Source organism: Oncorhynchus keta, unplaced genomic scaffold (assembly GCF_023373465.1).
Source record: "Oncorhynchus keta strain PuntledgeMale-10-30-2019 unplaced genomic scaffold, Oket_V2 Un_contig_2724_pilon_pilon, whole genome shotgun sequence".
NCBI lineage: Eukaryota > Metazoa > Chordata > Actinopteri > Salmoniformes > Salmonidae > Oncorhynchus > Oncorhynchus keta.
In genome coordinates this window covers 158,385-169,406 of record NW_026285414.1, presented here as the reverse complement: position 1 = coordinate 169,406, position 11,022 = coordinate 158,385, and the positions used below count along the sequence as shown (strand labels likewise).

The following is an 11,022-nucleotide window of genomic DNA, read 5'->3' as shown; positions in this document are numbered from 1 at the left end:
TTTACAGTGCTTTAGATACATTTTAGGTTGTTTTTACAATGTTTTATGCACATTTTAGGTTGTTTTTTGACAATGTTTTAGGCACATTTGAGGTTGTTTTTACAGTGCTTTAGGCACATTTTAGGTTGTTTTTACAGTGCTTTATGCACATGTTAGGTTATTCCAGTCATTGGTTGAGTTTTGATCAAGGTATAACACATTTCATGAGCACAATTCATGACTTATGCTATGATTGACTGCAGGATTTCAACAAACAGTAATTTCAGCTACATTTCAAGTAAACTTTAGGGTTATTTCTACCAATCTATTGACATTGCTGTGGACTTTGGCCATGGTCAACATGGTTAACAACACAGTAGAAAATCTGTATACAGGACACATACCTCAGCTCATGATTCAGTCTCTAAATATAGGGACACGCGGAGGCAGTGGGGTGGGCAGGGGAGACATGCAGGAGGTAGGGAGAGAAGGGAAGCTAGGGGGAGAGGGGAAGACGGGAAGCTAGGGGGAGAGGGGAAGACGGGAAGCTAGGGGGAGAGGGGAAGAAGGGAAGCTAGGGGAAAGAGACTGGGGGAGGTAGGGACACACAGAGGCAGTGGGGTGGGCAGGGGAGACATGCAGGAGGTAGGGAGAGAAGGGAAGCTAGGGGGAGAGGGGAAGACGGGAAGCTAGGGGGAGAGGGGAAGAAGGGAAGCTAGGGGAAAGAGACTGGGGGAGGTAGGGACACACAGAGGCAGTGGGGTGGGCAGGGGAGACATGCAGGAGGTAGGGAGAGAAGGGAAGCTAGGGGGAGAGGGGAAGAAGGGAAGCTAGGGGAAATAGACTGGGGAAGGTAGGGACACACGGAGGCAGTGGGGTGGGCAGGGGAGACATGCAGGCGTCGTGAGAGAAAGGAAGCTAGGGGGAGAAGGGAAGAAGGGAAGCTAGGGGGAGAGGGGAAGAAGAGAAGCTAGGGGAAAGAGACTGGGGTGAGGTAGGGACACAGAGGAATTGTGGTGGGCATGGGGTGCAGGAGGTAGGAGGAGAAGGGAAGCTAAGGGGGAAGAGACTAGGGGGAGGTAGGGACACACAGAGGCATTGGGGTGGGCAGGGGGTGCAGAAGGTAGGGGGAGAAGGGAAGCTAAGGGGGAAGAGACTAGGTGGGAGGTAGGAACACACAGAGGCATTGGGGTGGGCAGGGGGTGCAGGAGGTAGGGAGGTAGGGGGAGAAGGGAAGCTAGGGGGAGAGGGGAAGAGACTAAGGCGGAGGTAAGGGTAGGAAGAGGGAGGTAGGGTTAGAAAGACCCGTGTTTATCTCCACCTATCAAGACTCTATGGCAATAGCTCCCTGGTAGATTAGGGATGTGGATGCCTAGACGAGACAGATATCATTTAATTTACGTAGCCAGCTGACTTAGTGTGCTGTGCTATGGCTGGATCACCCAGGGATTATCCTATAATGATGACTAAACAATTACCAATTATGAGGGTGACTCAACTGAGATCTTTTAGCAATGCATGTCCACAATCTACTGAACTCTCTACAGAGCAATTAGTTGTAACAGCTGAAGATCTAAATCATACTCTATGGCATTTCTATGACGTAAGTAACATTGTGGCAAACCCTAATGCTAGTCAGGAACATACAGTATGTACTCATGCTAGTCAGGAACATACAGTACGTACTCATCCTAGTCAGGAACATACAGTATGTACTCATGCTAGTCAGGAACATACAGTACGTACTCATGCTAGTCAGGAACATACAGTACGTACTCATGCTAGTCAGGAACATACAGTACGTACTCATGCTAGTGAGGAACATACAGTATGTACTCATGCTAGTCAGGAACATACAGTATGTACTCATGCTAGTCAGGAACATACAGTATGTACTCATGCTAGTCAGGAACATACAGTACGTACTCATGCTAGTCAGGAACATACAGTACGTACTCATGCTAGTCAGGAACATACAGTACGTACTCATGCTAGTGAGGAACATACAGTACGTACTCATGCTAGTCAGGAACATACAGTACGTACTCATGCTAGTGAGGAACATACAGTACGTACTCATGCTAGTCAGGAACATACAGTACGTACTCATGCTAGTCAGGAACATACAGTACATACTCATGCTAGTCAGGAACATACAGTACGTACTCATGCTAGTCAGGAACATACAGTATGTACTCATGCTAGTCAGGAACATACAGTACGTACTCATGCTAGTCAGGAACATACAGTACGTACTCATGCTAGTCAGGAACATACAGTACGTACTCATGCTAGTCAGGAACATACAGTACGTACTCATGCTAGTCAGGAACATACAGTACGTGTATTCATGCTAGTCAGGAACATACAGTACGTACTCATGCTAGTGAGGAACATACAGTACGTACTCATGCTAGTCAGGAACATACAGTATGTACTCATGCTAGTCAGGAACATACAGTACGTATTCATGCTAGTCAGGAACATACAGTACGTACTCATGCTAGTGAGGAACATACAGTACGTACTCATGCTAGTCAGGAACATACAGTACGTACTCATGCTAGTCAGGAACATACAGTATGTACTCATGCTAGTCAGGAACATACAGTACGTACTCATGCTAGTCAGGAACATACAGTACGTACTCATGCTAGTCAGGAACATACAGTACGTACTCATGCTAGTCAGGAACATACAGTACGTACTCATGCTAGTCAGGAACATACAGTACGTGTATTCATGCTAGTCAGGAACATACAGTACGTACTCATGCTAGTGAGGAACATACAGTACGTACTCATGCTAGTCAGGAACATACAGTATGTACTCATGCTAGTCAGGAACATACAGTACGTATTCATGCTAGTCAGGAACATACAGTACGTACTCATGCTAGTGAGGAACATACAGTACGTACTCATGCTAGTCAGGAACATACAGTACGTACTCATGCTAGTCAGGAACATACAGTATGTACTCATGCTAGTCAGGAACATACAGTACGTACTCATGCTAGTCAGGAACATACAGTACGTACTCATGCTAGTCAGGAACATACAGTACGTACTCATGCTAGTCAGGAACATACAGTACGTACTCATGCTAGTCAGGAACATACAGTACGTACTCATGCTAGTCAGGAACATACAGTACGTGTATTCATGCTAGTCAGGAACATACAGTACGTACTCATGCTAGTGAGGAACATACAGTACGTACTCATGCTAGTCAGGAACATACAGTATGTACTCATGCTAGTCAGGAACATACAGTACGTATTCATGCTAGTCAGGAACATACAGTACGTACTCATGCTAGTCAGGAACATACAGTACGTACTCATGCTAGTGAGGAACATACAGTACGTACTCATGCTAGTCAGGAACATACAGTACGTACTCATGCTAGTCAGGAACATACAGTATGTACTCATGCTAGTCAGGAACATACAGTACGTACTCATGCTAGTCAGGAACATACAGTACGTACTCATGCTAGTCAGGAACATACAGTACGTATGTTCCTGACTAGTATGAGGGTTTGCCACAATGTTATTCCTTCAAAATGATGATCAAATTAGGCAGGTGAGAGCATGCTTTCATCGTCTCAATCAAACCTGATTGTTGATCATCATGGCGAAGGAATTAATTAAGGAAAGAATGATGGTACAGATGTAGGATCTTAATTTCTTTAACCTTCATTTAACTAGGCAAGTCAGTTAAGAACAAATTCTTATTTACAATGACGGCCTTGTATCAGTGGGTTAACTGCCTTGTTCAGGGGCAGAACGACAGATTTGTACCTTGTCAGCTCAGGGAATCGCTCTAGCAACCTTTCAGTTACTGGCCCAAAGCTCTAACCACTAGGCTACCTGCCGCCCCAATTTGACCATCCTGTTGCAGGAGAACTTTCCAGCAATGCAGGAAATTAAAAACTTGTAATGTATGAGGTTTAAAAAGGCTTCTGAAATTTGTAATTTCCACTTTGAAATTCAAGACTTGATTTTTCCTTGTGAAAAATGGGTCATCCCCTACAAAAATGTCTATTAATTATAATCCACATAATAATTCACATGTCCTGTTGCTGCAGGATTATTTCCCTACTGTAGCAAACTGGCTCATATAAAGATCCTACATCTGTAAGAAAGAAAAGAAAAGTCCTGAAACACTGCTAAAGCCCTACCTTTGACAGTCAGGTAAACAGAGCTGAGGGTGTGTCCCAGAGCGTTGGACGCAGCACACACGTACAGCCCTGTGTCCTGATGTTTACAGTACATCACTTTGAGCGTGTAGTAACCCTCTCTGTCCTCAAACAGAAGGTGACGCCTCCCAGCCTCTAGGGGCGCTCCGTCCTTCTTCCAGATGATCTCAGGCTTAGGTTTCCCTGTCACGAAGCAGCGGAACTTAGCATGTTTCCCCTCCGACACCGCAAATTTCTTCACATTGGCAGAGTTCAGATTGGGCTCGTCCGGCTGTCTCGACAAACTGTGTCTTCCCATCCTGTGCCTCATACTACGAGGTGATGTCTGCCCGTTGCTGTGCCCATTTGACGTGGACGCCCCGCTCTCCTGCCGTTCCGGGACGAGCTCCACAAGCAGCACTGCGCCCGCCAGCACCCCTCCTTGATTATTATGGGCTCTGCAGGTGTAGACACCCCCGTCGGGCATCCGCGTCCGGAAGATCTTCAGCTGGAACCAGCCTCCGTCCTGGCTGCTGACGTTGAAGTGGGCGCTCTCGAAGATATCGCTCAGCTTCTTCCCATCCTTCTCCCACACCACCTGGGGCAGAGGGTTGCCCGACAGCTTACAGGAGAAGGCTGCGTCCTCGCCCCGGTCCACCCTCAGGGAGAGGGGCTTGATGAGGAAGTGAGGTCTGTCGTCTGACAGCAGGGGCTCCCCTTCATAGCGCTGCTTCTTTTTCTCCCGCTCACTCTCCTCTCCATTTTCCTTCTCTACCGCTCCACTCTGTTGGTCTACCGCTCCGCTCTGTTGGTCTACCTTTCTGCTCTGTTGGTCTACCGCTCCGCTCTGTTGGTCTACCTTTCTGCTCTGTTGGTCTACCTTTCTGCTCTGTTGGTCTACCTTTCTGCTCTGTTGGTCTACCGCTCCGCTCTGTTGGTCTACCTTTCTGCTCTGTTGGTCTACCTCTCCCTTCCTCTGCTCTATCTCTCCATTCTGTTGCCCTCCATACTCCCTGTTCTCTTGCTGTCTATATTCCCCATTCTGGTTCTGTTGCCCTCCATACTCCTTGTTCTGTTTCCTTCTAAACTCCCCATTCTGTTGCCCCCCTAACTCTCCATTCTCCAGCCTGGTTTGCTGCACCTCATTGACCTCTGTCTGTTTCTGTACCCCTTCCCGCTCCTGACTGTTCCCCTCCACCTTCAGTGTGGCAGGGGCACACGTCTCACCCACGGTGTTACTGGCCTTGCAGATATACTGGCCTGCGTCCTCCAGCCTGACCCCAGTGATGTGTAGGAAGTAGGCCTGGCCCTCCTCCGACAGCCTGTAGCGTCCCTCTGACAGGATCTGTACATTCTTCTTCTCCCAGACCACTTCGGGACGAGGGTCGCCGCCGATCTTGCATTGCAGGACGGCATCCGTGCCACACTGTGCCGCCACGGGGCGCGAGTAGCCCAGTACACGGGGGGCACCACCGAATATGTCCATGTTGGCTTCCTGCGTCTGTCTCAGTCCCTTCTTCTCACTCTGATGGGCAAAACAAATGGGGTACGTAGTAGAAGTCTCTTGTAGATTGTGTCACACGGTCGTCTCTACCACATATCAATCTGCAGAGAGAAGATATGAGTCGTAGTACATTAATAATACAGTTACTACATAACTCTCACACAGTATCTAGTGATGTCTTTTATACATCATTTAGCAATAAGGCCCAAGGGGGTGTGGTATATGGCTAATATAACACGGCTAAGGGCTGTTCCTCCGCACGACGCAACACGGAGTGCCTGGACACAGCCCTTAGCTGTGGTATACTGGCCATATATATCACAAACCCCCGAGGTGCCTTATTGCTATTATAAACTGGTTACCAACGTAATTAGAGCAGTAAAAATAAATCTTTTGTCATACCCGTGGACCTTATAGTCTGATATACCACGGCTGTCAACCAATCAGCATTCAGGGCTTGAACCACCCAGTTTATAATGCCTTATATACAGCCCATCAGCTTTGTCTTGGAAGAAGTACTACAGCCTTTCACTCTGAATGTTCTGCATATAGTGGACAATGTATTCACTGCTTTGTCATAACAGAAGGACATTGAATACAGCCCCAAGCTGAAGGACAGTGTCACATTCACTGTCTTCAAACTCCATGTCATAGATGAGCCAAGGCACAGCGTGCATGTAATTCCACATCTTTTAATGAAGTGAAACTCTCACAAAAAACAGGTAAACAGAAACCAAAAGTGATGCAACCGTGGCGCACACAAACAGAAAATAAATAATTACCCCACAACCTTAAGTGGGAAAAATGCTGCTTAAGTATGATTCCCAATCAGAGACAACGATTGACAGCAGCCTCTGATTGGGAACCACACTTGGCCAAAAACAAAGAAATAGAAAACATAGAATCCCCACCCAAATCACACCCTGACCTAACCAAATAGAGAAATAAAACTTCTCTCTAAGGTCAGGGCGTGACAGTACAGCCCCCAAAGTTGCGGACTCGCTACAGGCTCTGGACTGGGGACCGTCGCTGGAGGCTCCGGACTGGGGACCGTCACTGGAGGCTCTGGACTGGGGACCGTCGCTGGAGGCTTCCGGACTGGGGACCGTCGCTGGAGGTTCTGAACTGCAAGCCGCCGCTGGAGGCTCTGGACTGGGGACCGTCGCTGGAGGCTCCGGACTGGGGACCGTCGCTGGAGGCTCCGGACTGGGGACCGTCACTGGAGGCTCCGGACTGGGGACCGTCACTGGAGGCTCTGGACTGGGAACCGTCGCTGCAGGCTCCGGACTGGGAACCGTCACTGGAGGTTCTGAACTGCAAGCCGCCGCTGGAGGCTCTGGACTGGGAACCGTCGCTGCAGGCTCCAGACTGGGGACCGCCGCTGGAGGCTCCGGACTGGGGACCGTCACCGGAGGCTCTGGACTGGGAACCGTCGCTGCAGGCTCCGGACTGGGGACCGTCACTGGAGGCTCTGAACTGCAAGCCGCCGCTGGAGGCTCCGGACTGGGGACCGTCGCTGGAGGCTCCGGACTGGGGACCGTCACTGGAGGCTCTGGACTGGGAACCGTCGCTGCAGGCTCCGGACTGGGGACCGTCGCTGCAGGCTCCGGACTGGGGACCGTCACTGGAGGCTCTGAACTGCAAGCCGCCGCTGGAGGCTCCGGACTGGGGACCGTCGCTGGAGGCTCCGGACTGGGGACCGTCGCTACAGGCTCCGGACTGGGGACCGTCGCTACAGGCTCCGGACTGGGGACCGTCGCTGGAGGCTCTGGACTGGGGACAGTCGCTGGAGGCTAGGGACCGTCGATGGAGTCTCTGTGCCCTCGATTTTCACTGCAGGCCATGGATCATCACTGGAGGCTTCATGCCATGGATTATCACTGGAGGCTTCGTGCCATGGATCATCATTGGAGGGTCCATGCCATGGATCATCACTGGAGGCTTCGTGCCATGGATTATCACTGGAGGCTTCATGCCATGGATCATCACTACAGGCTCCGGGCCATGGATCATCACTGGAGGCTTCGTGCCATGGATCATCACTAGAGGTTTTGTACGTGGAGCCGGAAAAGGTCTCACCGGACTGAGAAGACGTACTGGAAGCCTGGTGCGTGGAGCTGCCACAGGGCTTACCAGACTGGGGAGACATACTGGAGGCCTGGTACGTGGAACCGGAACAGGTCTCACCAGACTGGGGAGATGCACTGGAAGCCTGGTGCGTGGAGCAGACACTGGATACACTGGGCCGTGAAGGCGCACTGGAGGTCTGGCACAGAGCGCACCGGCCTGTGAATGCTCACTGGAGACACAGTGCGCATCACCGCATACACGGTGCCTGACCGGTCACATGGTCCCCGCGGTAAGCACGGGGAGTTGGCTCAGGTCTAAACCCTGACTCTCAGGTCTAAACCCTGACTCTCAGGTCTAAACCCTGACTCTCAGGTCTAAACCCTGATTATTTTGGGGAGCTGCCTCTCAAGCTTCCATGACCGGGTCTTGTCCCCTGCCATAACCTCCTCCCTGGTCCAGCTCGTCCTCCAAGTTGGCACGTGCTGCTTGGTCTTTTTGTGGTGGGTAATTCTGTCACGTTCACTGTCTTCAAACTCCCTGTCATAAATGAGCCAAGGCGCAGCGTTCATGTAATTCCACATCTTTTATGAAGTGAAACTTTCACAAAAAAAACAGATAAACAGAAACCGATCGTGACGCAACAGTGGCGCACACAAACAGAAAATAAATAATTACCTACAACCTTAGGTGGGAAAAAGGCTGCCTAAATATGATTCCCAATCAGAGACAACGATAGACAGCTGCCTCTGTTTGGGAACCACACTCGGCCAAAAACAAAGAAATAGAAAACATAGAATGCCCACCCAAATCACACCCTGACCTAAACAAATACAGAAATAAAACGGCTCTCTAAGGTCAGGGCATGACAGACAGTGCTTTCTCCTCAGTCTAGTGGTGTTGACCCAGTAAAACAACACATGAAAATGTATCTGAGAGTAAAGTGGAGGTTTGAATTGACAGTGAAGTAGAGTCTTAGTCAGAACCAAACAGACCACAGCCATCCCAGCTGGTGCTGTAGCTCAGCCAGAGGAGTATTTCAAGTAGTCTGTCCAAATAAAGACCATGCCTGGAGGACTTGATAACAGATAACAGAAAATCCACACAGTAACATACAGTATGTACGCCTTTACTCTCCAACATAAGAGTTACTTTACACTAAAGGGAAAATATGATACCTCCTGGGATTTTTGGATTACTGTTGATGTGCTACCTTACCTGAGAGACAGTCACAATCTGAATGCCCACGGGGATTGGGATCAGGAAAAGGGAACTCTAGAAATGCCTAATACATGCTGTCATTGTTGCTATACTAGTAACCCCATATCAGGGTCAGCTATAGCCTTGCAAATGCATTGTGGTGCAGTTGATGTTTCTATAGTTTGTCTGTAGCAGCTGTAGGTTTCATCTCTGGCATGCGGGGGCTATTTCCCAATACAGAGATAACTCTCTCTCTCTTACAGGTGAACACATGGCATTTGATAATGCAGCCAATGTGTCTAGGCACTGCAGTATATTCCCTCCAAAAGGCTGTCACACAGTACATTCTACTGGATCATGCCATTGACCCAGTTGTCTATTTGGTTACCATGGGGGCAAAGATCCTGTTGATAAAGAAGCTCTTTTATCGACTTCCAGTGTTCTCCGAGAGTTGCTGCATTTCCTCTTCCCTCTCAAAGGTGAGGTGAAATGATACGCAATCCGTGTCGCTTAAATAATGATACAATCGTACAAACTATGATAATCAAAAAACTTACCAGTGATTCTAGAGTGACACTTCCTCTGTTCCACATTGACAATATAGCCCAGAAATCAAAGCCACTCTTCAGAATCTCCTCCCAGGGTTCAAGAAGACTTGGATCCCTTTGATTGGAATGACACTTGACCCAGGTGTAAGTCTGGTTTATAGCGTCCCTTAAAATGGCCGCCGTCTGCTCTGTCCGGTAGGGATATGTTTCCCGCTCTCAGTGGTCTGCTGCAGTCCTGCTCTCTCACTAAGACAATAATGTCTCTCAACATGTCCTGACTGAATAAAAGCTAAATGAGTGTCTTGATCAAGTGCAATCCTCTGTTTCAAACAGCATCAAACAGATCCACAGCTCTCAAGGTGCGTCCTGTTGCTGTATCTGTCCATCCAGTGGGGTGGCTGTGGCTTCTAGAACTGGTGGGGGTCTGGAGCTCCAGTACAGGGACCACACAATCCACTCTGACTGCCTGCTGGTTTGCGTCACCCGGTCCTAAGGCGCCCTGTGTGTCAATGTCAGGGAGAGAGGGAGAGAGGGAGAGGGAGAGAGGGAGAGAGAGAGAGAGAGAGGGAGAGAGAGAGAGAGGGAGAGAGAGAGAGAGAGAGAGAGAGAGAGAGAGAGAGAGAGAGAGAGAGAGAGAGAGAGAGAGAGAGAGAGAGAGAGAGAGAGAGAGAGAGAGAGAGAGAGAGAGAGAGAGAGAGAGAGAGAGAGAGAGAGAGAGAGAGAGAGAGAGAGAGAGAGAGAGGGAGAGGGAGAGGGAGAGGGAGAGAGAGAGATGGAGAGAGAAAGGGAGAAAGGGAGAAAGGGGGAGGGAGATGAATAACCGTTAAATGCTTGTGCAGCTGCTGCCCTGCCGCTGCTAGCCGCCCCTAAAAATATCACAGGTTTTGATGACAGCCAGTCAGATAAGTCTTGGCCCTCCATTCACAGACCCTACAGGAGCTAAAGATAGACAGAAGCACTGAGCAGCACTGCTCTGTGACTGATCAATCAGCTTCCTAGAGATCCTCTGTTTGATCTCCACAGAGTACACCCCACCTGCCAAGACAGTGACTCCCGGCATCAAGCACACTAGCTCATCATCCGTAAACACAGACGATGTATGATGTTTAAATGTACATTCTGGAAGGGAAGTTGATAATTGCTGAGCTCAAACTCTGCTTATAAACAATTTGTGAAGCATTTAACCTTTCACTGCAGTGAAAATCAAAGTCACACAGAGTGATTCTTGGTAGTCTTAAACAAATCTGCTTTGAAACAAAAGTATACACCTCACACACATGGTTATGGGCTTAAAACAAGAAGACACCTGCACCATGTCAGATATAGAGTTGAAATGTATTACATTTTGCATCCCATTATTACACTTTATACACATCACAGAAGACTGAAATATAACAAAACTTTTATACATAGAAACACGAGTTTATTGATTATGAAATTATGAAAGATATGATAAACATTCCAGCCAGGAGGCCACTAGGTCATTTGACTGCAGGAAAAGCTATGTAGGCCTACATAAATAACTAGACATATAGTCATTGC

At 48.7% G+C, this 11,022-nt stretch overlaps 1 protein-coding gene across 1 annotated transcript; it reads right to left on the bottom strand.

Moving 5' to 3' along the window:
- Positions 1-4,164: 4,164 nt before the first annotated feature.
- On the bottom strand, positions 4,165-10,063 carry LOC127922821 (myosin light chain kinase, smooth muscle-like; the record flags this gene model as incomplete). Its single annotated transcript, XM_052506689.1, has 2 exons — positions 9,490-10,063; positions 4,165-5,766 (listed from the first exon to the last, which is right to left on the bottom strand). A coding segment is annotated over exon 2 (1,483 nt), but the record flags the coding sequence as incomplete, so codon positions are not given.
- Between the last annotated feature and the right edge of the window lie 959 nt (positions 10,064-11,022).